The 27,445-nt window shown below is 43.4% G+C and overlaps 1 protein-coding gene across 2 annotated transcripts in view; it reads right to left on the bottom strand.

Annotated features, from left to right (window-relative positions):
* Positions 1–2,424: 2,424 nt before the first annotated feature.
* Positions 2,425–27,445, bottom strand: part of rnf213b (ring finger protein 213b) — a 43,268-nt gene continuing 18,247 nt past the window's right edge. For both annotated transcript variants that reach the window (XM_049563225.1, XM_049563226.1), the window contains exons 26-65: positions 22,779–26,600; positions 22,546–22,682; positions 21,416–21,514; positions 21,207–21,319; positions 21,000–21,113; positions 20,824–20,882; positions 20,569–20,725; positions 20,210–20,345; positions 18,866–19,054; positions 18,648–18,781; positions 18,346–18,521; positions 18,053–18,253; positions 16,552–16,739; positions 16,351–16,471; positions 15,584–15,684; positions 15,226–15,405; positions 14,960–15,105; positions 14,770–14,869; positions 14,128–14,239; positions 13,702–13,906; positions 13,381–13,571; positions 12,607–12,729; positions 12,302–12,403; positions 11,975–12,217; positions 10,587–10,671; positions 10,452–10,486; positions 10,259–10,356; positions 10,021–10,171; positions 9,759–9,924; positions 9,579–9,673; positions 8,199–8,447; positions 7,410–7,542; positions 7,241–7,324; positions 6,427–6,598; positions 5,963–6,164; positions 5,799–5,876; positions 5,415–5,612; positions 4,750–4,839; positions 3,311–3,489; positions 2,425–2,804 (exon numbers count right to left, since the gene is read on the bottom strand). In XM_049563225.1, the coding sequence (XP_049419182.1) occupies positions 2,666–2,804; positions 3,311–3,489; positions 4,750–4,839; positions 5,415–5,612; positions 5,799–5,876; positions 5,963–6,164; positions 6,427–6,598; positions 7,241–7,324; positions 7,410–7,542; positions 8,199–8,447; positions 9,579–9,673; positions 9,759–9,924; positions 10,021–10,171; positions 10,259–10,356; positions 10,452–10,486; positions 10,587–10,671; positions 11,975–12,217; positions 12,302–12,403; positions 12,607–12,729; positions 13,381–13,571; positions 13,702–13,906; positions 14,128–14,239; positions 14,770–14,869; positions 14,960–15,105; positions 15,226–15,405; positions 15,584–15,684; positions 16,351–16,471; positions 16,552–16,739; positions 18,053–18,253; positions 18,346–18,521; positions 18,648–18,781; positions 18,866–19,054; positions 20,210–20,345; positions 20,569–20,725; positions 20,824–20,882; positions 21,000–21,113; positions 21,207–21,319; positions 21,416–21,514; positions 22,546–22,682; positions 22,779–26,600 (9,303 nt within the window). In that variant the 3' untranslated portion in view covers positions 2,425–2,665. The remainder of the gene's footprint in view (positions 2,805–3,310; positions 3,490–4,749; positions 4,840–5,414; positions 5,613–5,798; positions 5,877–5,962; positions 6,165–6,426; positions 6,599–7,240; positions 7,325–7,409; positions 7,543–8,198; positions 8,448–9,578; positions 9,674–9,758; positions 9,925–10,020; positions 10,172–10,258; positions 10,357–10,451; positions 10,487–10,586; positions 10,672–11,974; positions 12,218–12,301; positions 12,404–12,606; positions 12,730–13,380; positions 13,572–13,701; positions 13,907–14,127; positions 14,240–14,769; positions 14,870–14,959; positions 15,106–15,225; positions 15,406–15,583; positions 15,685–16,350; positions 16,472–16,551; positions 16,740–18,052; positions 18,254–18,345; positions 18,522–18,647; positions 18,782–18,865; positions 19,055–20,209; positions 20,346–20,568; positions 20,726–20,823; positions 20,883–20,999; positions 21,114–21,206; positions 21,320–21,415; positions 21,515–22,545; positions 22,683–22,778; positions 26,601–27,445) is intronic.

The raw sequence follows: 27,445 nt of genomic DNA, 5'->3' as shown, positions 1-27,445 counted from the left end.
CCACGTCTGTGATTGGTGGAGAGGGAACAATGTCGCTGTATGCGTGCATCTGATTGGCTGAGCGGGGATGTCAGTCCGCTATGTGGCTTCCAGGGGGCGTGGCTTGAACAACGGTTTGGTTGACTTTGCAAAGGGAGGTGTGATGGTAGATTTACATTTTCAGTGCTGGGAAATAAATAAAGAGAAAAACTCTGTGTTTATTCGCAGTTATTTCACTAATTGTTCCCTGACTCCTCGTTATTATACTGAACATTAACTTAATGAATAAAACAAATGCTTTTATTGCCCCACCAGACATCTCAAAGTGTTGGAAAGATTTAAAGCAGACCGGTGGTTTTAGTGATTTTTACACTAAGATGGACCCATGTGTCTGAAATAAAGTTGAAACAAAGCTGAAATGGATTCTGAACTGAACCACTGGGCCACTTTTGCAAAAGGACAGGAGACAAGTGGCCCGTTAGAAACCCCAGTGAGGGCAGTGTCAGCTGCCTGAATCGAGCCAGCTGATTTGAGTCTCAGCCGAGTTGGGCAACTAGACCAGGCCGGCTGATTTGGCCCAATTCTGGGGCGCTTTCATACCGAGTTTCAGCTGAGTCAGGCAACCGGATGTAACTCGGCTGATTTAATCCAGCATGCCGAGTTTGGGCCAATGCTGGGCCGGGTCATTTTTGATCACGCCCCAGTGATGGCAATGTCAGCAGCAGGAACCAGGCCAGCTGATTTGGCCCGATTCTGGGCCAGATCATTTTGGCTACCTGGGACGCTTATTAGCTTTTTTTTTTAATTCAACAGTATAAAAGGTAAAATAATTGCCTGTTTTCAACCTTTCATCGTTTGTTGTCCTCACTCATCTTCACCAAGCGAGCAAATCCAGTCACAGGATTTGGCAGGTGTAGGTGAGAGTGTTTCTAGAAGGTCCAGGGAATCCTCCTGTGGCACTTCTTCTGATAACAAGCTTTATTTTGATATTTTAATTCACTCTGGCACCTTATTTATATTAAATTTTTTTAAAAAAGAGTTCCTAATGTGAATCAATTTATTTACATTTTTAAGTAATAAATAGTCAGTGGTCCACGTTTGGCCCACAGGCTGCAAATTGAATATCACTGCTTTAGACGTAACATGCACTTTCAATAATTCAGATAAACAGTATTCAGTTTGGTCTTTTACGGTCATTATTCAAAATGATTTGGACAGCTTTATAAATAGAAAAATGAGTACATATGTACAGATTAATGTATTTGATGCAACATCATATTTTGTGCTCCACACGATGGATTGCAGTGTAACCTTTATTATTCAGATTTTGATTATTCTCTGTAATTTCCACATTCACAAATCTCATTGGTCTGACTCTAAAACCTACTTTGATTGGTTTATTGTTGAACTCAAGCTATATGGCACCTTACTAGAAAATGTGAAGAACAAAAAAGCTACAAAGACTTTCAATATTTTAAAGGAATTACATTTTCTTTGAACACACACGTGTTTGACTTTTAATGACCACTGAATACTTTGTTGAACTATAAACACCACTGAATTCATAGCATTGGAATATTTTACTTTTCTATTAAACCAAATATCTGAATTTATGTTCTTAATTCACCTCTTTGACACTAAAGTATGACATTTCTCGATAAGTACTTTCAATCTAAAAAATCACGCTGAAAAGTTTTGAAATGAAAAAGAATCAGTCAAATTTGATTAGTCCTAATCGATAAGTCCTAATTCATTTATGAGATCGAAAAATTAAAAGTTAAAAAAAAAAACTGATTTTTTTTTTTTAATTTTGTGACTTGAATGGCACCCCAGATTTGCTATTTTTTTTAAAATAAAATCTTTTTTAGGTTTATTTTTTTACTTATACGACTTGAATTTTCCAATAAGCAATTTCAAAAAACAAATTCAGGAAAAATAATTAAAATATTTATTTTTCAGCCTAATTTTATCTATTTTTTTAGATTAAAATTGCAAATTAAAAACATTAAAATTCTAAATTCAAAGAGGTGAGTTAGAAGATTTAGTTAGAGATTCAGATAGATGGTTTTTGGAGTAAAATATTTCTATGCTATGAATTCAGTGGCGTTTATTTTTTCATTTCAAATATTGGATTTTTTTTACTTACAGGATTTTATTTTGTTAACTTTAAATATACATATATATATATTCAAATTCAGAAAATTTTCAACTAGTTTTTTTAGTTTGAAATTGCAAATCTAAAAACTTAAAAAAATGTTATTCAAAGAGGTGAATTTAGAACAAATAAATTCAGATATGTGATTTTTAAAGTAAAATAATTCAACGCTACGAAAACAGTGTTTAATTCCCAATACAAAGGATTCAGTGGCTGCTAAAATTCAAATACTCAAGTCTCTTCTTTGTTTCCAAACAAATGGCTTAAAATGACTGGACTCTGAATTCCTCTGGCTTCTACAAAGTTGTCTTTTATTTATCTTATTTTTTTGTATGACAATTATTACAATGCCTCATTGTAAATAAAGACAGTTTTGAAAAACAAATATACAGAAACATTTAACAACATGCCCTTTATATGGAATGCATTTATCACAGACACCCAGTCTTAATCCAGACACCCCATTAGTAATATATCAGTAGCAACACAATGAATTGACATCAAAGATCAAAAATATTCAGCTGAGACAATTTATCTCCGTTTGAACTCTACAGCAGCCCTCCACACGTCTGCCCCTTGTCCCACTGTGATGTCCTCTGGTAAAGAGTCGAGCTCCTGCAGCGGTGGAAGGTCGTTCTGCTCCAAATGGACCTCTAGGGTGGACCTGAGGCTGGACACAGCAGGGAGGGAGGGCACGAAGAAAACAAGAGTTAGCACCACATTGTTCCCACCACCAGCGTTCCTATTCACCTCCCTGCCCAGCTGCTGCTTCAATAGGAATGACCTGTGGCTGAAGAGATACAACTTAAGCTGCTTTCCCCTGACAGATGGCTGCCTGGAGGGGTCACGCTCCGCTCCTGGAAGTCAAAAGGCTCCAGATCCCAGGGGAGAGCCCCGGGTGAGACCTCCACACTTTGCTCTGATTAAAGCTGTCGAGGATCAATGGATTCCTTCAGACTGAGGTGGTAATCTCTGAGCTGACAATAGGCACACTTCTTACACCCATGAGCTCAGCAAGAATTCCTAAAAACACATCTGGAGTAAACTGATGCCAATAAATCAAATGTTTGGGGATTGTTTTACCATTTGGTGCATTACCTCCAACAGAAACCCACAAAAGGTAAACTGGCTGTTTTCACTATGGGGGGGGGGGGGGTACAAATGGCGTGCACTTACTCCCAGTGTGGCCGGTAACCCTCCTCAGGCACAGCATTGCTCGTCTTCAGCAGCAGAATTTCATGCAGCTCCAGAGAGAAAGTCTCAACATCTGTGACAGCGAGGAAGACCTTCAGGCCCTTCCTCTCGTCCTCAGACAGCTTCTGCTGGAACTCTGAGGGCAGCCTCTGAAACGGGTCCTGAAACATGATCATAAACTAAATGTTATCAAAGTTTAACGTGATAAAAAAAAACACACAACAAAGTAGTTTGTAGCAGAAACTGCAGCACAGAGAGAATTCCTCAAATCCAGTTTTTATTGGGGTCAAACTCTGGGCGCCTGCCGTGTCAGACGGCACACTTTCAAAGGATTACAGCCCAGAAAATTTAACTCTTCGTGGTGTCTGGGGTCAGTCACTGGCAGCCAGCAGGGGTCACGAGTGAAAATAATGACTGACGAGTGAAAATGGCTTGGTGTAGGCACAGTTTAAAGCTACAGTCGTCAGTTTTATGTTGGCGTCACTGGGCAAAAACCCATATACTCTGAGTATTTTGTAATTCAAGTGATCTGAGAGGAAACTAGACTTCTGCACCTCCTCTTGACTCTGTCTTCATGATTTAGGAAATCTAGCCCATGACAGGAGACTTTGGCCAATCACAGGTCATTTCAGAGAGAGGGCGTTGCTATTGGCTGTTCTACAAATGCAGATTAGCGTGCTCGTCCCTTCAGATGGTGAAAGTCTAATTCGATGGCAGAGAGTCCTTCAAAGAAAGTTTGAAGTCAAAAAGAGTCTAAAAGAGAGTCTGACGATGGAGAGATGGAGAGAAAATGTTGCTAATAGTTTAGCTGCTTGAATCACAGTGTGTCCTCCGCTTCACCTCCCGCCACTACAAACCATCTCACCGTGAGGAGAGCGGGCAGTAGCTCCAGAGGCGGAGCCCCAGTCGGCAGCTGCAGTTACCTGAATTCAGCCTTCACAACCCCCAGCACCAGGGGACTTGACAGCCCTGACTCCCCGATGGATCAGCAAACTTTCTGTTGCTGCCATTACTGAGGTTAGACCCGGCCTGGAGCAGCTGATTGATGAAGGGAGTCAGCTGATAGATCACATGATTCCTTTTTATGCAACCTATCTCATTCAGGGCGCCCTATTTAAACTGCTCTGACCTGCCTGCTGTTGCTGCTTCCTCTGCAAGCTGCTCTGCAACCTGCCTCCACCCCAGCTCCTCCTTTTCATGTTGCATCTGACTTATCAATGTCATTTCTGATTGTCATTGATGCTGCTCTGTTTTGTTCCTGGGGGGTCTTTGCTGCTGCTCTCTCTGCCTTAGGCTTTCCATGTAGGCGCATGGAAGGGCAGAGAGGTTCCAAAACAGAGCCATACCACCAAATATAATACTACAAATAGAAATAAAGTTTTCTTTGACTAAAGTGGTCCTGACTGTTTATTAACACTTACTTGGTTCCTGTTCAGCATCAGCTCAGATTTCCACGCAGTCAGGAGCTGCCAGGTGAATATGCTGTTTTCAAGTTTGCTATCTCCAAGACCCTAAAAAGAAAACAAATTTTACAAGAACATACCAGTATTTTGTTTGCAAGTTTTTGCTCCTGAATTGTGTGTTTTGCTGTATTTGTTTCCAGCCATTCATTCCTTTCTGTTCCGCAAACTCGTGAAACTTGCCTGACTTGTGTGTCCATCACTGTGCTCATCACAAACTCTTCACTGTCAATTTTACGTTATAGTTGCTGGGTGATGCAGAATGACTTTAAACATGTGCACTGCAGTATTTAAAGACAACACCTGAACTTGTTCACTGTGGTGGATTACATTGTTTATGTAAGATTCAAAAGTCTCCTAACAGCTTGTCATATCTTGCAGTAATCAATGGACGCCAACAAAATGTGTGGAATGGTAAGTTAACAAATTAAACTTTTGTTGTAATGTAAAGTACAATGTAGACTCCTGATTGCTTTCACTTTCACGTCATTTATTTCCACACATTAGTATCAATAGTAATCGGTTTATAGAAAGGAGTGCACTGTGTACAAAATGAGCTCATCATAATCACATTCTTTGCATAGCAGTGTTTTAGTGGAAGTAGCTGTGGGTCTGGAGGTTTCTACCTTGGCTACAGCGCTGGAAATCTGCGGTTTCATCTGCAGCGAATCAGTGAGGTAGGTCAGAAGCTGACCTCGTGGATCCCCGCCAGTCTTGCCGAGAAAGCGGAGGCCGATCTCCACCACAAACACGGCGTCACAAACGTCTGTGTATGAACGCAGCACCGTCCTCATGGCGCTGCTCACCGAACCCTTCAGCGGCTCCTGCAGCACAGATGGGGAAACTGTCAGCAGCACAGCGAGGGGAGTGTGAGGGAAGGAATGTGACCTCTAACAAAGTGGCCTCACAAAATCCTACAGAGGAAACGACTGTGAGCATTCTCCGGCTGGCATTAGTCAGTTCCAGATGAGGACTCTGGTGCTGTAAGATATGAAAGCAAGCGAACTTACCTGGTGAATCTTGCCTCTGACCTCGTTTAGAACCAGAGAGAAGTCCTGCAGGTGTCTGTTCAGGTACCTCGAAGTGTCCTGATGAAAGAGGACAACACTCCTGGTTAGCAGAGCGTTAGGTATCACTTGACATCTGCATGCAGCTGAATGATTTAGGTTTTTACCGCTCGGATAAGTGGTTTTCCAGCCAGGAAGCGGCGGGCCAGCTGGGTCTGGATGCCCAGCAGGTCATAGGTGCTGTCTGTCTCGCCACCTTTCCTCAGGGTGTAGTGGCAGTGGGATAAAACCAGAGGGAGCAGCTCTCTTTCTGGGCTGCAGAGGGTCAGCTGGGTCTCTGATATCCTCTCTAAAGGAACACTGTACTCACTGAGGAAATAAAACAGGAGAGCAGTATTACTCGTGAGGTTAAAGGACTGCTCTGGAGTTGACGTGTTGTTACATGTAAAGGTGAAAAGATTATATGACACATGTATGAGACTGTAGAGTAACAGCTGGTGATGTTTAAAATGGAAGCAAACAGCCATTATATTCTAGGAGAAGCAGAATAAAATGTTTGTTTAATGAACCCTGCAGTCGTATTTTCACGCAGTGCTGTTGACAATCTGACACCAGCACATTGTGCACTCACCTGTCCTCTCGGCCGCTCGCTCTCACCAGGCTGTTGTGAGTCTCCGACAGGAAGTCGACCAGAGTTCGGAGACATGACCCCGGTCCGTATCGGCACGGTGTCAGAAACTCTCCAGAGCTCTCTTTCGTCAGCTCCTTCTCACACAAGGTCACATCCACACCCAAATCTGCTGCTATACACACACACACACACACACACACACACACACACACACACACACACACACACACACAGGCAGGAGAGAAAGTGAGTAGAGGCATGCAGTGAAGGAAGCATGTCAACTACGTTATTGTTTTTCTTTCTCAATTCAGTCTGATTTTGATAATTATAATTTGATTTAATGACAATTTATCAACACTGTACATTCATCACATAAACACATGCAATTATAAGAAATGGTCTTTACTCTCTGAGGTGGTAAAAGGTACGAAGGCTTAAATTATTCTAAAATAGGAGACAAATTGTGATGTTTTCACTCCTTCACTGATATTTTGACACCAAACGCTGAAGACTTCAGACTGTTTACATTCAAAACTGCAGTCAAACTGTGGGTCTGCTTTAAAACTGAGATTTAAACACTGTTAAAAATAATACATCTTTATTGATTGTCAGTCTGAGCAGCAGAAGCTAGAAATGTTTCCAAAGTTACCCATAAAGCTTGGTAAAGTGCTCAATAAATAAAGTGTGCTGTCATGACTGACACTGGTACGAGCAGCTGAATGTTTCTTTTGACAGTTCAGTTGATGCAACGAGAGCAACAATGAATCCTCTACATCTCTGCGCTTAAACATCAGAGTTAAACGTTGATGCTTACAGTTGTTTGCCACCTCCACTCTGAGGCAGTTCCACACCTTGATGAATCTCTCCACCCTCTCCATCAGCGTCTTCTTCTGGCATCCTGACGAGGACAACAAGGAAACTCAGTTTGTGTCTGTGTGATGTTTGTTTCCTTGTTGTTTTAGTTCATGAAAATGTTTAAATACCTGCTGGTATCCGCTGTAACATCTGGGTAATAGTTTGATCTGCAGAGTCTGACGTCAGAGGAAACACCCTCAGCAGGTCTGACTGTAGAGCAGCCAGCTCAGGCAGGTGGTGTAACTGCCTCACACAGTGGATCTGAGACAAACACACACACACACACACAGTCAGCAAAGCCTGAGTTTGAGGAAAGCCGCAGGCCTGAGATCAGACTTACAGCCGGTCTTACACCAAACAACTTTACCAGAGATTTCACGGTTGTTGCCGAACGTGCGAACTGTGACGAACACAATACGGCGCTGTACATGGTCATTAAGTCGACATCGATGCAGACTCACTATCGGAGGGTTTTATAACTAACTTCCACTCCTTACTAGTCGGTTTGGGATGGCACTCAGTGCGAACGCAGAAACAGAGTGAAAGTGGGTAGGCAGAGGGTGTAGGGAGCTGTTTGAGAATGGTCCAGTCTTTAATCGTCTTGATAAAATCTCCAGCAGGAGGGCGTCCTGATAGCTGAGTGGTCATTTCCTGTCCGCTTCCATACTGTCCTAACCAGTGAAGGCAAAACCACGAAAAAAACACACTCTACTTTCACTATAGGCTTAAGTATCAGTGACTGTACCCCCCTCAAGGACGAGGATAAATTCTCAGACCATCAGATTATCAGTTCAGACCATCAGTCCTCACTACACCTCAGATCAGACACATCAAACCATGTCAGATCTGGTGTAGATCAGCCTGATTTTCCTCCACTGTGTCCGCGGTCCCTGTCAGAAAAAGATGAAGCTTGGTACCTTCTTGAGGAAGAGGCTCAGCAGGGGTAAGGAGCTGTGTGCCTGCGCTTCTCCCACCAGCTGACAGAGGCGCTCCACTGTCATCATCTCGGGGAGAGTCCAGAAGGAGGAGCGATGTGTCGGGCAGTCAGAGGGGAGCGACAACATGTTCGCAGGGTCTTTAAAGAGGAGATTCATCAGGGGACCTCCAGCGAGTCCATCGTCATCACTGATTCTCTCCTGAGCTTCAGACAGATTCCTCTGCAAATTCTGAAAACAGAAGAAACACGATTTCATCACTCTGTGTATCTCTAGTATTGATTCCAGTTACTAGGCAATCAACACAGTGCTTAAAACTTAAATTATCGCCCCACGATTTTATCTGCGAGCCAGTCCAGTGTCTCTGACAGTTTCATGTTCAGTTTCATTCATGTCGGTGAAAACATGGATGCTTCACACACAGAAGATCTATACAATCAGGACAGCTTCAAGGTGGACACCCAAGGTTTGTGTCACTAATTCAGTATCTGACCAAATGTCTCCCCTTCTGTTCCTGAGATATGACGTTAAAACATGATGATGTCACAGTCAAGCTGACCTTTGACCTTTTGAATATAAATCGTTATCGCTTCGTGATTTTATCCTGTTAGACATTTGTGTGAAGTTTTGTCATGATTAGCGTATGTTTTTTTAAATTATGGCCAAAAACATGTTTGGTGAGATCACAGTGACCTTGACCATCAAAATGAATCAGTCATTCTTGAGTCCAAGTGAATGTTTTTGCCAAATATGAGGAAACCCCCTCAAGACTTTCTTGAGATATAGCATCCAAGAATATGAGATGAACCAGGTAACACTGACCTTGACCTTTGACCACTAAATTCCAATCAGTTCATTTTTGAGTCCAAGTGGATGTTTGTGCCAAATTTGAAGAAAAAAAAATCCCTTAACAGGTTCTTGAGATACTGTGCTCAGGAAAATGTGATGGATGCAAGGTCACTGTGACCTTGACCTTTGACCACTAAATTCTGATCAATTCATCCTTAAGTCAAAGTGGACGTTTGTGCCAAATTTGAGGAAACTCCCTCAGAGCTTTGAATACTGCATTCCAAGAATTAGACAGATGTAAGGTCACATTGACCTTTGACCTTTGACTACTAAATTCTAAACAGTTTATTGTTGAGTCCAAGTGAATGTTTGGGCCAAATCTGAAAAACTCCCTCAAGGGGTTCTTGAGATATCGTGTTCATGAGAATGTGACGGATGCAAGGTCACAGTAACCTTGACCTTTGACCACAAAAATGTAATCCATTAATCCCTGACTCAAAGTTGATGTTTGTGCCAAATTTGAACAAATTAGCTATCACCAGCGCAGAGGCAAAAAAATATTGCCTTCCTTACTTGAAGTACTGGGTTGATGGCAGAGTCACAGACGAGTTTCTCCCAGCGTTGCCGTCCCTGCCTGGAGGACAGATCTGCTCCTGCTCCGCGGGAACCTTCAGTAACATTCAACAGTTATGTCACATGAACATTTCTTTCATGACCAACAGCAGCTGAAAATCTTTGAAATTTTTTTATCACCTGCAGTGAACTTTGTGCAGGCATTGAGGATCAGATGAACTGTAACCGCCGTGTTGTCCATGTTCTGATCCAGACTCTGCCCCAACACACGCATGTCCTTCTCAAGGTGGCTCCACAGGAAGGTGAAAACATCACGGGGCCTGGGGTCGATCATGTCACTGACCCCCTACAACAACAAAAAACACATTACATATCTTAATACCAGTGACATAATAACACCAGTGATGTGTAGACTTTGGTGAAAATGCAGCTGCAGTCTCACTCTGTTGTTTCTGACAGCGCCCTGAAGCATGGCGAGGTGTGTGAGGAGCCGCAGGATGCAGGACTGAGCGGAGGTCATCTGTCTTTCAGGGGCTTCAGACCTCTGATGAGCCTCTCCTAACACGTGTCCTGTCCGAGTTTGATCTGTGATGCTTCATACACAACAGGAAGTAAATTAAACACAAATATTTGACTGAAAATTCTGTCACAACTCTTGTTGACTGAAAACATTTATATACTTTTGTTGTGCTGTAAATCCATGTACAGGGTTGTGATTCACTCCACCGATTGGGACTCCACAGTCTGGACATCGTGCTGTAACCACTGGTCTACCACACTGTGAGACAATACAGAGGCATATCATGTATTATGTACTGAATTTTTCTGTTGGTCAGGAACTTTTGACAAGAAGGACACACGAAGAGCTCATACCTCTGTCACAACACACGGATGTCCGTTGGCACAAACTGTGAACAATGAAAAAGACATTATATATCTACTGATGGACTATTCATAGAAAAGTGATGACAACAAATAACCTGAACCTTTGTGAGGTTAAATACTTACGATACATCTGTGCTCTCGTGTCTCTAGTCAACCACTGTCTGGCTTCACTTGTGTGATCATCGGGCATCGTCGGCAGAAAGGAGTGCTTGGAGGAAAAGGGAAGTTGAGTTAAAGCTGGGATAGGCAGTATAACTTTAGCATCACTGAGCAAAAATACCTTAATTCCAATCAAACTTCTGTTACTGCGTTGCTTATTTCTCACCTTGAATGTTTTCAGACAAATATTTTAGTGTACTGTTTAGCTGTAAAATGAGAAAGCTTGCTCCAGCCTGTGGGTAGTGCTTCATTTTTGGCTTGACTGTTTTATAGCTGAAAGTACACTAAAATATGTTTCTGAAAACATTTGAGGCAGAAATAGGTAATAAAGACAATGCATACAACGTGGATGTTTGTGCTAAATTTGAAAACAAAAAATCCCTCAAGGGGTTCTTGAGATATTGTGTTCACAAGAATGTGAAAGATGTAAGGTCAGGTCACAGTGACCTTTGACCACTTTGACCTTGACTCAAAGTAGACATTTGTGCCAAATTTGAGGAAACTCCCTCAAGGCTTTCCTCAAATATTGCATTCCGATCATTAGAAAGAGGTAAGGTCACAATGACATTGACCTTAAACCTTTGGTTACCAAAATCTAATCAGTTCATTGTTGAGTCCAAGAGAACGTTGTTTCCTTGAGATATTGTGTTCACGAGATTTAGACAGATGAGGTAACAGTGACCTTGACCTTTGACCACCAAAATGTAATCAGTTTATTGTAAAGTCTAAATGGACGTTTTGCATCAAATTTGAAACTCCCTCAAGACATTCTTGAGATATCATCTTCATGAGAATCTGACAGACGCAAGGTCACAGTGACCTCGACCTTTGACCACTAAATTCTGATCAGTTCATCCTTGAGTCAAAGTGGACATTTGTGTCAAACTTGAGGAAACTCCCTCAAGGCTTTATTTGAATATTGCATTCCGAGCATTAGATGGATGTAAGGTCACAATGGCATGGCATTGACCTTGGACCTTTGTCCAAATGGTCTAAATGGACTTTTTGCATCAAATTTGAAACTCCCTCAAGACATTCTTGAGATATCATCTTCATGAGAATATGACAGACGCTAAGTCACAGTGACCTTGACCTTCAACCAACAAAATCTAATCTATTAATCCTTTACTCAAAGTTGATGTTACGTCCTTTAAAAATATGTATTGTTTATCACACAGGCCCTGATGATATCACCATGACATCATTTGAACTATTCTCTCCTCCAGAGCCACTAAAGACATCCAACTGGTTTCACAGGTTGACGAGTACGAACCACGAAGAGCAAACTAAAATCAGTGCAGTGCCCCTTTAAGAAGGAGACATCATGAAGACCCTGATAAGAGAAGTCTTACTGTGACGTTCTGCGGCTGGGAGGCGATCTGATGAAGAGGAACCAGCAGAGGATTCCCACTGAAGATCACAGAGTCCAGATGGACCAGCAGCTCCAGCAGAGTTTGTCTCTGAGGTGAGAGGTCCGGGCTGATGCGGAGACCTGAACCCGGTCCTCCGATCTGGTTTGACAGAAGCGCAGCGCAGAACTCTCTGAACTCCTGCGACTTGATGTGTTTCAGGAGCCCCCGCAGTTGTGCCATGTCCTGTATGTTCACACAGAGCTAACATGTTAAAGAGAGAATTAACAACAGACATAATTTACATTAGACATAAGTAAGGTGAGTGACCTGCGGGGAGAGATGCATGTTGACGTCAGGTGATTTGTAGCGGCAGGTGACCTGTTTGAACAAGGCGAGGGCCACGAGACTGATCTGAGAACCTTTCAGCTTCTGCAGAGAACGTCAGAGAGGAATACATATATAACATACATAACATATAACATATATAACAATTTGTCACTGGTACTGACACACTGGCCAGGCAGGATATTTAATTTGCCATCTCTCTTCTGCTGTATGTCTAAACAATGCACTCTGTACATAAACTGAATTAACTGAACGTCTTATTCTCTCAGCTCTGGAGTCTCTCTGACCTGTATTTGTGTCATGAAGGTGTCAGGTGTGTTCTTCAGCAGAACGTTGGCCACGGCGTCTCTCACAGCTCGATATGGCGTCCCACAGCAGAGGAGCTGGTCCACATTCGTCAGAGTCATCCTCTTTGAGAAGAAAAATAATATGTCAGTGTTTGTTTTCTACAGGAGCATATTGCATTCACTTGAGAAAATATTTAGGTTTTTCTTAAAACCACAAAATGCTCTCAGGAAGCAGTGAGGTGTAGTATCTGACGTGCCACATGTTATGTGATGACAGGGTCTGTTATGATCAGTTAGGGGCCCAGGTCGAGACTTTAGTATGGCCCAGATCAAGGATAGATAAGTAAGATGAAAGGTTGGATTCCATCTAGATTGTCTCTCTGTCACTTGTCACATTTTGTCTCAAAGTTCATCAAAACAACATGGTATTTGGAGCTGATATTCAGAGCAGTTCATATTGGCTTCGAACACTCTCTCAGGCAATCTAGATGCTTGATTTGATGCTGTACTTCTTGTAATAAACCTTTTCTATATACAAGCAAGATGGTGTCAGCGGAGTCTCCTTCATCACCTTCACATCGTCGCTATTTAATAAACAACAGAGGCTTTTAGGCCAAATACACAATGACTTACTTTTGATTTTACTCCCATGAGAACAAACCTCAGATCGTTTTCTCTCTTGTGACGACAAATAAAGTCTCATGATGACAAAGAGAAAACAACTTTCTTGTTTTATAACTCCGGCAGCTCTGTGTTTCTGTGAGGCATCTTTACCTGAAGTCGGAGGAGCTCTGCGGGGAAGACCCATCTCCAGGTGGGGTTGTTCATCAGGGACAGTATGCAGTCCACACCTGAGAGTCTGTGGAGTGCTCGAAGCAGGTAAACCCTGTGCCAGTTATTCCCGCAGTACTCACACACCGCCCTCACCTGCTGCAGGTACCGAGCCTCCACGTCTTTAGGTCTGCCTGCAGTTCAGGAAGAAACATATAATCCTTCTTCATGAAACCACAGAGCATCTGATGACATGTTGATGCGTCATTTTAGTCAGTGTGTGATTAAACAATGTGTTCAGTAATGAAGCTCAGCATCACACACCTTGAACTGCTGCTCTCTCCAGCAGCTGGGCGGCGGTGTATAGACATATCCTCAGCTGGGCGATGTTGAGCAGGAACTCTGCCGGGTCTTCTCGTCTGTCTGAAGTTTGTTTCCTGGCGATCCTGCTCAGGAATCTGATCTCTGCCTGCCTTTGTTGTTCTGCGCTCTGTTTCACTTCTCTTGCTTCTGAACACAGCAGAGAGTCCTGAGAAAAATAAAAAACATGTTATTAATGATGGCATTCGATCATGTTTAAATGTTTCACAGAGAATTTACAGTAAAAGAAAACGCAGTCAGTACTCTGGGAAAGGCAGGTTAGAAACAGGACCTGTACAGATTACCATCAAAAATGTATCAGGATCATAACAATAATAATCACTCTGAGGATGAAGGACAAACGGACAGATGAAGATTTGTGTCTTTCACCTGGAAGCAGTTGACAAACAGCAGGTAGAGTTCAGTTCGGTCTTCTCTGGTTAGAAGATTCTCCTCCAGTTTCTTCAGGTACGTCTGAATGTGAGTCTTCACCTGCTCAAAACTGACAGATACACAAACATTTACACTCATACAGTTTCTAGATAAATGTTACTGTAGTTACGCAACGTCATCTCGTCTATACTTGTCATATTTGATCTGAACATCTAATATGTCGCTGATGGGTTTACATTGGATTTTTTTTTATGAGAGCCTGGTGCATCTCATTCAGGTGCCAAAGACACCAGGGACACAAGTGGTGTATTTTGATGCCCTGGGTGTGAGACCGGGCTGAGTTACAATATGTACATTTTCAGATTAAGGTAGAGAAGCATGCGCTCCTTTAACTGATCTGACAATGTGAAAATGCACAAAATTGGAAATTGGACAAATGAGATTTTACATCCAACAGGGTTCAATTTTCATTTTCACGTTTCCATTCTCCTACTTTTTAAATGTCAGTATTTCTGTAAAAAAAGAAGAAAAGTATACTCTACTTTTTCTATTTTCCTAATGTGGTGTTACTGCTTCTAAATGAGCAGACAGTTTGAGTACCTCCTCCCCTCGTGCTCCCTGGATCGTTCATGTTCTCACCTGTACTGCAGCAGCAGCTTTGGCAGCACTGATCGCACCACTGGACTGTTATCCACACACTCCAGGAAGGGAGTGAGCTGTCTGGTCCTGTACACGTCTCCTGCATCACACATAACAATAAAAGGGGTGAACGTCTCATTATCACAGCATCTTCAGTTATCTGGTTGGTATGACTTATGGTCTCACTGACCGTTGGCAGAGACGAGGATGGAGAAGAGCAGCTCCACCACTCCCTCTGCAGGCGTCTGCCCCTCTGACAGACAGAACCTGGACACCACCTCCAGGAAGAAGGAGTTACAGCAGTCCCTGATCGCTGCCTGCTGCTGGAGAGCTGCCCTGAACCAAGAAAATAAAAGTTATTAGAAAGCTGATTAGACAACACTTCAGCTGCTTTTTCTTTGTTTCACAAACTGTTGTACTAGAAAGCATTTAATGGAAACATTCTTCTGAACTCACTTGTGAGTGTGAGAAACAGTTGGCTTGAAGTCGGCCGGAAGGTCTGTCCTGCACTTAGGACAAGAGCGTTTGTCTGGCTGAATCGAGCGTTGGAGACACGGCAGACAGACGACGTGCTGGCAGGGCAGGACTGACGGCTGTGTGAGCTCCGACAGGCAAACTGGGCAGGAGATGCCAAACCTGTAAGAAAACGTCGTGATCGATTCAATATTGCACTGTGAGATAGGAGGATAGGAGTTACTTTATAGTTAATATCATTAACATTGTGTTGAACTGTAAAATGATTTGGTTGCTTTAAAGAGTTATGGTGAGATGTTTCTGTAAGTAATAAGTCCAGATAGTAAAAAAAGATCCCGACCTCAGATCCCTGCTGATACACTCCTCGTGAAAAGAATTGAGGATCCGGATCAGCTGCTGCAGTGTTTCCACACTCCCTACATCAGGTGAGCCCTGAATCAGCTGGAAGGAAATAAGAAAAAAAATATGCAATAGCTGTGACCACGTACACACACGCATCCACGCGTTTGTGCATTTACACACACAGTCTCACAATCACTTGTCACTTGTCCAGTGGTGCCTGCCTACGACACACACACTTTATCTCCATGCCAAACGGCAGAATTCTGGGGCAAAATCTGTGGCTGTTTCCTGCTCTTAGTAAGAAATCCAGTCCTTCTTGAGTCGTATTTTATTTCTACTGCAAATGTCGTTTCAGCTTTTATACTGGAGGAAGGACACCTCACCTGAGATACATGCGTCAGATGCGTCAGGATCTGAGGTCTCATTTATAAAACAATGCGTAGGATCCATACTAAAAATGCACATACGAACAAAAGCCAAAATGGTATGCACCAAAAAATATTCTACAGTTTCTACATTCAGGCTTCCACTGCACCATCTGCATCACCAATCTCCTATCTCCAAAAAGTTTCTTCCATTGAGCCTGTTTTTATCGATCACAACTTTTCCATAGGAAGTGGCATACGCCTCTTTAAGGCCTTGTTTTGTGTGTACGCGATGTTTATAAATGAGACCGCAGGAGGCTCACCACCTCAGCTAAATCATTCCTGAGAGGAAAACCTCTTACCAAGCTGAAAATACAAACAGTAGATCCTTGATACTTACGTTCAGGTGAAGGTTGCAGTGTTTGAGAGCCAGTTCTTTCAATCTCGAGTCGTCACGTTTAACTTTAAAAAGGATGTGCTGGATGAAGGATGTGACGACCAGCATCCCCCGCCACAGAGACCTGACAGGACAAATGAAGCAATAAATTAACCTGTTTTTAGATTAAACTTTTATCTTCTTGCTGTCTCCACCCAGACTCACCTGATGGAGTCCAGATGTTGCAGACAGCTGGGGCTGCAGAGGGTTCGGTATTTCTGACCAAACAGTCTGTCCAAACACGGCTGTAGAAACTCCACCCTTCTCACAAAGGCCTTGCACTCCTGCAGCGACGTCACAGTCAGAAGTTTGGTCTGCTCGACACAGACACCGAGAACTTGAATGTCCTCCACCTGCCAAATGGTGATAATTGATTAACATTACAGTTAGCATGTTAACAACTGTAGGGTGGTTAGGATTACGCTGATGTTTAGCATTTTACATCATCACCAATCTCACAGTGCAGCAAAGGTTGACAGGAATGTTTCCCAAAACCTTTTCCTCAATCCTCAACTCTGACCTGCAACCCAACCCCCAGGTCTTTGACCCCTTTAGCGCCACTGGAGAAGATGATGTACACCTGACTTCAATCCAACACCGTACACTGTCTTTCGCCTCTCTGCTGGCCAGATGGGCGGTTCAAATCAGATAGAGGGGTGCTGCCCTGTCTACCCATGTCCAGTAACTGAAGGACATTATGTCCTGTCTTTATCTTGAGAAGATACTCTACTCAGACATTTTATTTGTAGGCACCTTTCAAAGCACTCACGGACATCTTACAAGACACAACAAAACAAAAAACCCCAGCAATTGTCTGATCAGAATTTTATGAAAAGGTGAGAGTCCTGGTTATGATATGGGTGGCTGAATTCTGGACCAACGGAACTGGATGGAATAATCAATACATGATAAAACCAAAGAGTGAACGATAGCGGCGCTCTGAGGTGTAAGTGATGGGTGAAGATTATCAATATTACGTAGATAAAAGTATGCAGACCAAGCAACATTACTGATGTGGGCCTCAAAGGACAGTGTACTGTCCAGAATGACACCCAAACTCTTAACCTGAGGGGACGGACGGACTTTGGACTTGTCCATGATCAGAGAGAAGCTATGCAGTAGTAGTGTAGTATGCAAAGTAGATTTAGTACCTATAAGAAGAACCTCAGTTCTATATCTGTTAAGTTGGAGAGATTTAATATCCAACAAATAAGCAGTCAGAAAGGGAACTGGGGGGAAGCCTGGAAGTAGGCCCAGTGGATAGATAGAGCTGGGTGTCATCAGCATAGCAGTGGAGTTGAATGCTAAATTTGGGGTTGGTGGGAATGGGGAGGATTTTGATTGGATGTTGTGCTTTGTTCCTTGTCATGTATATGCTTTGTTAAGTTTCAAACATGTTGTATATACATATCGTGTAAACTCCAACCCTGTAAATTGGATAAAAATATTCTTGATAGAAAAATAACTTTCCCAACACTGTGTAGGTGAATACACAGCCACGTCAGGTCTGGAGGAATTGCATTCCCAAAACCTATGGTACTGGAGGAAAATGAGTAACGTCACCTTTTACAGAATTTGAAGCAACTCGGTTCTCATGACATCCCTGTTCCAAACCACTTCATGTGTCAATAGTCATGGTTTAGCAATTCCTAAAGATTGTTCTCACCATTTCTTGAGGCTCCGTCTTGAACCCCTGATGAAATATGGTGGCTAACTGTGGCTGCAGTAGAAATATGTGGCAGAGAGTGTCCAGTCTGGGGGCATAATGTTTGGCAGCAGCCATTATCCAAGCAGGAGAGAGCTCAGTGGCGACACCCATGGACGTCTGAAGCTCAGTCACACAGCCCTGCAAGGCCCTGGTGAACACCTGAATACAGCATGTGTAAAAGGTTTAGGTTAATACCGGCTGTTCCCAAAGTATGTTTCACCTAAATGTGCGAAACATAACAACGTCTGTACCCTTAGCTGATCCTTTGAGTTGATCTTCAGAGAGAGCAGCAGGAAGTCTTGCAGATAGTGATGGCCGTACTCTGATCTCTCCTCGTGTGAGAGGTTCTGTAAGTGACTGTTCGGCCTGCTGCTGGCGAAGGTGCTCACAAACTGGAGAATCCTCCCTGTGCCGTCCTCTTTTGTTACTGCGGATCAGACATACAGTAAGAGCCAAAAAAAACATTTGTACCCACACTATATACACTTTATATGTTCACAGGTTTATACTAGTAGAGTGGAGATTATTTAAAAAGTCATAGATGAAGGCAAACCTGGCATAAACTCTGACTCTTCCCACAAGCTCTCAAGGTGCATTGTGATGAGCCAGCTGAACGGAGCAGCGCAGGGTTGTTCTACTCCATCCAGCATGAAGTAGTGATGCACAAGCACCTCCTGGTCGGACTCACTAGAAATTACAAAGGGACAAATGATGCCTTTTAATGTTTAAATTGACTGTGGGAGTTATACAGAGGAAGTTAATCCACAGTACCTTGGGTTCTGGTGAGGTGTCAGGCTTACAATCTGTGAATCTGCCAGGATGTCCAACCACAGCTTGATCAGACCTTGGCTGAGCCTGTCGTCGGAGAGCAGGTCCAGATTTGCATACCTGTCCATGACTTCCAACATGTTGGCCAAGATTGGAGTAACGGTGGACTGAAGACATCGCCACAGGGTGTGTCTATCAGTTTAAGACACAAAAGAAAGTTGCACTTAATCAAATTGTTGACTAGAAACAAAGAAGCTCATCAAAAGACATCACATTACAAGCTGAGCCAGTGGGATGAAATGGTATACACTTCCATTTGAAAGTGTTGTGAACTTTTGTCTTATTATCTGATATCAACCCAGCACAAGATCAAATCCCCGACTCTCTGGGCAGTGACTGAAAGAATGAGATTGCAGATACAAGCGGCCGATATGAGTTTCCTTTGTGGGGTGGCTGAGCTAAGCCTTAGAGATAGGTAAAGAGCTCGGACATCTGGCAGTAGTTCGGAGAAGAGTCGTTACTCCTTTGTGTCGAAATGGGTGTTGAAGGCAAGTCCTAAAGTTAGGAGGCCCCGGGGCAGACCCAGAACAGGCTGGAAGGATTATATATCTCGTCTGGCCTGGGAACACCTCAGGATCCTCCAGTAGAAGCTGGAAAGCATCACTGGTGAGAGGGATGTCCCCGCAACCCAGCCCTGAATAAGCAAATGAAAATGGATGGATGGATGGATGGACAAGATTATACTAGTGTAATAGTGTTCTCTTTTCCTCCTACTTTATGGTTTCACGTATAAGTCTATTTAAATATCTGTTTATCTGGTTTGGAAGGTGACATTGGCAGGACCACAGTGAAACCAGACTGCTGGTTCAGCACCTAGAGGGATAAGAAATTCTGTGTTGCCAGAAGTTCTGCCAAATTTTCTCCTAATGTGTCTTTCTAAAAATGCCATTTAAGCATAATTTTGGGAAGGTATTTGGCAATATTTACTTGGGTGACTATGAGGCGAAAGAATCCTTCATAATATGAGCTCACGTTCGCTTCTCCCATCGGAACGAATAGATTTTGGACCTGCGGCTAGTCTCCTAAAGGGGCGGGACAGTGGTAAAACTCACATGACACAGATACAGGAAATTAATCTAAAGTGAGTCGTCTCAGTTAATCAACAGTCTCTGCTGGAAATGAGAAAGCACTTGAAGAGTGCACACAAAGTGTAAATGCACATACTGAAATTCTGAGATGAAATAGTGAAGATTCTGGAGCCGAATTAGCACCAAAAACGATTCGCTTGTTCCTTGTCCAGTTACCTGACCTTTAAGGTTTTCAAGTTAATCTGCAAAGTAACTTTACCTCAGAGTCCCCCCCTCCTGCAGAGCCTGCCGTTTCTTGGCTTCTCTATTCACCCACTCCTTCGGAGAGCCCATCATTTCTTCTCTCTGTGCCAAGGCCTCCGCCAGTCTTCTCAACAACACCTCCTGAAAGTGACCTTTAATAAAGTGTAGAGTTGGCGTCTGTCAGAAACCAATCAGAGATGCAACAAGACAGACAGAATATATTTGCTCTGATCAGACTCAGATGTTGGCTTCTAGGAGATAAAAAGGAGAACATCATAATTCACAAAGAAAGTGATCAACAAACCCTGTCAGACCTCTGCAGATACAATCAACAATTTCAATATACAAACTAAAATTTCAGATGATTAAATTTACCTGCTACATATGCTTGACCACTTCCCAGAAGAGTGAGAAGGATGTGCATCCGCTGCATGCTTCGCGATGTCACGTCATCAGGGTCTCTTAGCAAACCCACAGCTTTCTGGATACATGATCTCACTAAGGATAGGCTGTGGAGGTGGGCTCTATTTCCCTGTACACAAACATGATCGCATTTAAAGTAAAAACTAAGATTTGTTTCACACTAATGCATATAAAGGAACATAAGGTGTATTATATTATTAAACTTACATTTGTATCTATCTGAGAGAGTTGTCTATTCCTCACCATTTCTCCATCATCATGGTTTTCTATTTAAGACCAAGAATACTGTTTATTTTATAGTATAAAAAAAATTGCCTTGAGAACAATGAAACCACTTTCTTTGCCATCTGTAACACAACACACTGAAGATGAACAGCTGCTACCTGACAGTGTAGGATTGAGCAGGTTGCTGATGAGAGTCCCACAGAAAACCAACAGGTTCAGGCTCATGTCCTGTGAATCCCTCAGGTCGTCAATGTGCACCGAGTGCCAGACTCCTTTGAAATGAGAGACAAAACATGGCTTTGATCCTGTCATATGTTATGTCAGTAAATAACTGCAGTAATGATCATATTCCACTTATAACTCACCTCCCTGGAAACCGATGTACTGAGACTGACTTGGAATCCTGGAAACCTTCACGATGAAAATCACCCAACAGGTCTGGTCCTCCAGTGACATCAGGTAGTTCATGGTGCAGTATCTGGATGCAGATGGAATTGTAAATACATCTGAAACACCTGTAATGTGTTTAATTTCCCATTAAACTTGCAGAGAGCCGCGTTTCATTGAATCATACTTTGCTGATGCTATGAGCTCATCGCTGCAGTGGGACTCCTCAAGGTCCATCTGGATTAACAGGATGTCAAGAGAGTGGCCAGCACCTTGAAGGAAGCCCCTGACACAGAGAGGAGAGCAAGATGACAGATTAAAAGAGAACAAGAATCAGCGCCGTTTGTGTCAAAATTTGAAAAAACTCCCTCAAGGTGTTCTTGTGATATCGCGTTCACAAGAATAACATGCATCCCAGCTGGCATTCAACCAACCTTCACCATCGAAATGTGGTTGAAATTATTTCAGTTGTAGTTTCAGCATTAAAACAACACTGAAACAACATTTAAATCTGATAGCTTTAAAAAGTTAATAAAATTCTCGTCAGTGAACATTGAAATTTGTTTCAACGTTTAAACAATTTGGAAACAACATCTAAAGTTTATCAAACAGCACTGCTAATTCAACAGTGATTCAACCATGGTGTATGACGTTGTTTCAACAGTGAACAAACATTAGAATACCAGCTGGGATGCAAGGTCACAGTGACCTTAACATTTCATTCATTCATTCATCTTCTAACCACTTCATCCTCTTGAGGGTCGCGGGGGGGCTGGAGCCTATCCCAGCTGACATCGGGCGAGAGACAGGGTACACCCTGGACAGGTCGCCAGACTATCACAGGGCTGACACATAGAGACAGACAACCATTCACGCTCACATTCACACCTATGGACAATTTAGAGTTATCAATTAATCTGCATGTCTTTGGACTGTGGGAGGACGCCGGAGTGCCCGGAGAGAACCCACGCTGACACGGGGAGAACATGCAAACTCCATACAGAAGGGCTCCCACGCCCGGGATCGAACCGGCAACCCTCTTGCTGTGAGGCGAGAGTGCTAACCACCACACCACCGTGCCGCCCACCTTAACATTTATCCACCAAAATCTAATCAGTTCATCTTTGAGTCCAAGAGGACATTTGTGCAAATTTGAGGAAATTTCCTCAAGGTGTTCTTGAGATATTGCATTCATGAGAGAATGGACGGACAGACAGACAACATGGAAACAAAATGCCTCCGACCTGTTATCGCCAGCACTGAGGCATAAATATGAAATTTAAAAACCCATGCTGCTTTTATCTGAACATTTAGTACCGTATCTTGTTGCAGAAGGAAACCTCAGTGTCAAACTGGTGAAGTGAGAGCAGGAGGATCCTGTCCGTATGCAGTCCTAAGGCATGGGCTACAACCTTCACATCCAGTCTGGTCAGCAAGCTGGAGAAAGTGGTTATCTGTGCAAAACCAAAAAGCCCAAAGTGACGTCTACAATTTGTAAAGATTGTAAAGACATGGTGAGAACAAAATTGAATCAGTAGTTTGTGGCCTACCTCTAGGAACTTGCTGGACTCCTGATGCTTCTTCAGGCAATCTTGCAGGAAGTCTCGGAGACAGTGGTGATGCTGCTGCTGGAAGTATATTCTCTGGAGTTTCTCCTTCTCCTGGTTGGCTAAATCTGAATATTTGAGCCTCATGACAGCGTCAGGGGTGGCACAGTTCAACAAGAGATGTTTTGCTAAATCAAAGACTTCTTCCTCCTCATTTTCTGCAGCAAACCCAACAGCGTTTTCTGTCTCCATCAATTCTTCGCTCTCAGGCATCACTTTGGTCTCGTCATCACATTCCTGAGTGGATTCATCATCATTCTTTTCCATCGGCTCAATTTCTTGTTTTGTTTCGACAATCTCTATGTCCATTGCATCACCTAACTGATCGTCCTCCTTATCAGTTACCTCTTCCTGTTCCCTGGAGTTTGATTCAGGTGTTGTGTCTGGTTCATCTTCTTCCATCAGGTCATCTTTTTCCTTCTGTTGTCTTACTGCACTGTCTTCAGCTTTTTGTCCTCTCCTTTCTAGTGCTTGCAGAAGAGCGCTGGCACAGGCATCGCCATGGTAGCCGACAAAAATGTCAGACAGCTTGAAGTCCTCTGAGGCCTCACCGGAGAATTCCTTCACCCACTCCTTAAGTTTGTGGAGAACCCTGAGTTGCCATGGTTCCAGGTCGGTACTCCTATCCACCTTGTGTTTTTCAAGCCTGTTGATGAGTGGCATGGGAAAGTGCTCATAGACCTTCTTCTGGTCCTCCACTACCACTAGCCTGAAGTTTGGATGGACACGACATTTGACTCTGTGGGAGCCGAGACCAAGATCAACGTATTGCTGCTTACTGAGGTAGACATAGTACTGATTCAAGGCATCGTACAGGCTTTCGTAAAGATTTTGCATGTTGAGGAGGATGACAGTGCGTCCAGTCTCCATGCATGTTTTCACCCGGTTAACATTGCGGCAGATTTGGGCATATTCCTGGTCCTTTGGGAATCCTGAGCCAAAGACTATTTCAGGCGGGGGATAGTCTCCTTTGGCAAAGATTTGCTGCTGAAGGATGTGGAGTGCTGCATTGTTGGTGGTCAGCAAGAGGAGGTAACGGCTCTCATGGTTGGTGTCGTAGTCAAGATTCTTTTTCACCATTTGCAAAGTGCTTGGTCTTTGAATTTCCATTACGTTCTGGAGGACCTCTTGGAAAAACGAGACTGAGTCAAAACCCTCTGGCTGTCCGCTGAAGTTACGCAAGATGGCCTCTACCAGCTGTCTGCCATCTGGCTCTTGATCGGTTGATTTGACAACGGCAAAGAGCATTTTGACTAGGCTATAATAATCCCTTAGTCCAAAGAACTGATTCTTTGTGGTCTCATTGCAGATACTCAGGAAGGCCTTTGCCAAGGATGGGAACAGGTGTTTGATTTTCAGGAGAATTTGGTTGGAGGATGAACAAATTCCCTTGGCAGTTTCCACAAGTTCATCCTCACTTGGATCCCATCTCGACACAAATATTCCTCTGTTCATCTTTGCTGGGTCGAGAGCCCAGTTGGAAATGCCAACAAAGCCAACCTTCATGTGTGGATCTGGCTTGTCGGTGTCAATGCAACCATCCTCCAAGAGAGGATGAAGGGTCTTCAGGGGCATCTGAGGAGAATCCTCTGCTAGCCCTATCTCATCAAGCACCACCACTGACACATACTCGTCCATGTTTTTGTCCTTCTGGAAGCGGGCGCAGTTCCTGAATGTCCCTATGATGCCCTCTGGACTTGAGTGAGGACTGCACTGGAAGGAGACCATATGAACTTGCTTGAGCTTCTTGAATAGTTCACAGTGGGAGTTCTGGCCCTGCATGGCATCAGCAACCACTGTTTTAGCCAGCGACTTGGAGCTGCCTGGTTTGCCAACCAGAAAGAGTGGGATCCTGAGCTCAATGCAAACCACCATGAGAAACACATTCTCTTTCAGTGCAATATTTTTGGCTATGGTCTCCCTCGTCTGTATGTTCTTAAGGAACAAGTCTTGACAGGATGAAATCTCTTCCTGCAGTGCTGCTGGAGAGTTGAGAGGTTCTGGAAAGTATTGACAAATTTTGGAGAGGTACAGCTCTTTGGCCACCAGAGATGGGTAGTAGCAGACTCCAACTGAAAGGATCAAGCACTTCAGTGTTTTATGAGTTGCACTGAGACGAGAGCAGTTGGTGAAAAGGTCTTCGCTGTGCTGGTAAAACCAAACTAGCACTTTCATAGACCTTTCCACATCTCTGAGACTCACAAAACTGCACTCGTTTTTCCGACTTCGCATGTATCTCTGGGAGGCTGCCAGCACACATGAAATAATGTCCTTGCAGATCACTGGCAAACGATGGTCGTCAACTTGCTTCTGGACAATCTGTTTGATGTAGGAAAGTTCAGTTGAATCACTCAACTGACCAAAGTCCCACACCAAAGAAGCCATGCTTGGAGGCAGAGGATGAACTCTGTACACCAGCTGCCTCAGAGGGACTTTGCCAAGGCGGTCCTCTGTTTCATCTGCCTTCACCCTGTATCCTAAACCTGCACGTTCCAAGCGTTCCACCATTTCAGGTGAGTGCTTCCTGTAAGGATTACAAGCAGCTATTATCTTCAAGCCACTGCCTGCCTGCAGGGGTTCCCCTTTCATTGATCGGTCACACAGGATTTCCTTGATGGCAAAAATGGCCTCTGTAGTGTTGCCTTCATCAAAAAACAAGATGGTGTCTAGCTTGTGCAGTTTACGATTCTTCTCAGCAAGTATCTCCGCCTCCCTCACCTTTCTGTAGATCATCTCTGCTGTTGTTCCACCATGTACCTTGACAAGCACCATGTTCTCCACTGGTTGTTCCTCCCTCTGCAGAGCACAAAGGAAACTGACCAATCGGGTTTTTCCACAGCCGGTCTCTCCCATGATGACAACTGGAATTCCACAGCGGAATCTCATGTGTATGGCCAACATCTTCATCACATTGTCAGCAGTGAGCTCATACGTTGGGTCTGGATCAAAGCGTCTGTCCATCATTCCTCTCTCTGCACCGACAACACAAGAAATCCTTTTGATTTTGTCTGACCGAGGCAGCTGATCAAAATCTTCAGTGAGACAGATCTGTTGCCGTTCCAAACCTTGAAAAAGGTTTTGTGACATCACATCTTCTATCAGGACCTTGCCACTGTGAGGATCAACTGCATTGATTGTATTTCCCCTTTGACTTGTCCTCACATTAAAGCCGAGGAAAGACATTGAGAATCGGTCTGCATTGAAGAAAATGTATGGATGAGACTCATTTTCCCAGTGTTTACGAATTGTCAGACGGGCAAGAAGGTCATCCTCCAAACTGTTCTCAAATTGCAGCCTGGGACTTTCATCAGATGTGTTCAGTGATGGCGTGGCAAAATCTCTCGCCATTAGAATCATGAACTTCACAATGAAGCCCTTGAAACCAGGCAGCTGGTTGGCCAGAAAATCTGGATCACAGAAAACTGAGTTCTCGCAGTCTTTCAGTTGCACATTGAGGAACCAGGAGAAGTTCTTCAGCTCAGCCCAGGATGGATCTTGCATTCCACAGTAAAACAGAAAGTGATTGACACAATCGGCAGGATCCCCCATTCTGGATCCTTCCTGGTACATAAAACGATCCAGATTCTGATTCCTTCTGTGGAGCTTCAAGTACTGATAGGGTCTTTGAATCCCCTCGCTGCAAAACTCCTGCTCATCCATGAGTGGATCAAAGGTCTTTCTTGTCAACCCCGCTCTACTGGACAACAACTCTTTTGGAGGTCTGCAATGGATGGTAGGCAGAATGTCAAGAAGTCCAAGCCTCATCTGTGTGAGCAAATTAAACACATAGATTCATGAAATCAATTGCAGCCTAAGGTCATTCTAGTATATTATATTCAAAAAGGGACAGAATCCTTGAATTTGAATCTTTCAAAGCTCTAAAACCAAACTGTTAATAATTTAAGAAATGCTTGCAAATTAGGGGATATTTTAAGATTTAAAGGAGCAGTGTGAAAGATTTAGTGATATTTAGTGGTGTCTAGTGGTGAGGACTGCAGAGTGCAACTAGCTGAAACTTTTCCCGGTAAGAAATCCTTCAGTGTTCAATGATCAGGAGGTTTTTAGCGTGAGCCATATTAGCCTCAGAGGTCTCTTCCTCTCCAGAAGAAACGAACCAGGTAATTACAACCGGTAAAAACACGTTACCCATCAGTGTAGACTGCTAATGTGAGCTAACCTTTTTTCATGGATAACCAAATGTGTGCTCACCTCATTTCTCTTCAGACATTCAGGAGGTTTTTACTGTGAGCTAAATTATATGCAGAGGTATCTTCCTCTCCAAAGCAGACTCATCAGGTGATTTAAACCGGTAAAAACTATAAATAAAACAGTTTCACGTAAAAAAAAATCAGTGTTTTTCTGTCACTCTCACTGTGGAGCAACCCAGTCTCACTCCAAAGTTGTCAAAAACTAGAGCTTGGTCAGTGACTTCTAGTGATAGACACAGATGAAAAAGCCGTCCTTTCATATCAGCTTAATATGTGGCAAGCCCACCGGCATCTGGGGGAAACGTGGCGGGAAAACGACTAAAGTTAAGATGGCGAAACTGACTTGGGCGGATGGATGGGTCCAACAACCACCGACCTTTACTTGGAAGGCCGGTGTTCACT

This window comes from Epinephelus fuscoguttatus, linkage group LG20 (assembly GCF_011397635.1).
Source record: "Epinephelus fuscoguttatus linkage group LG20, E.fuscoguttatus.final_Chr_v1".
NCBI lineage: Eukaryota > Metazoa > Chordata > Actinopteri > Perciformes > Serranidae > Epinephelus > Epinephelus fuscoguttatus.
This window is presented reverse-complemented; position numbering and strand designations above follow the sequence as displayed.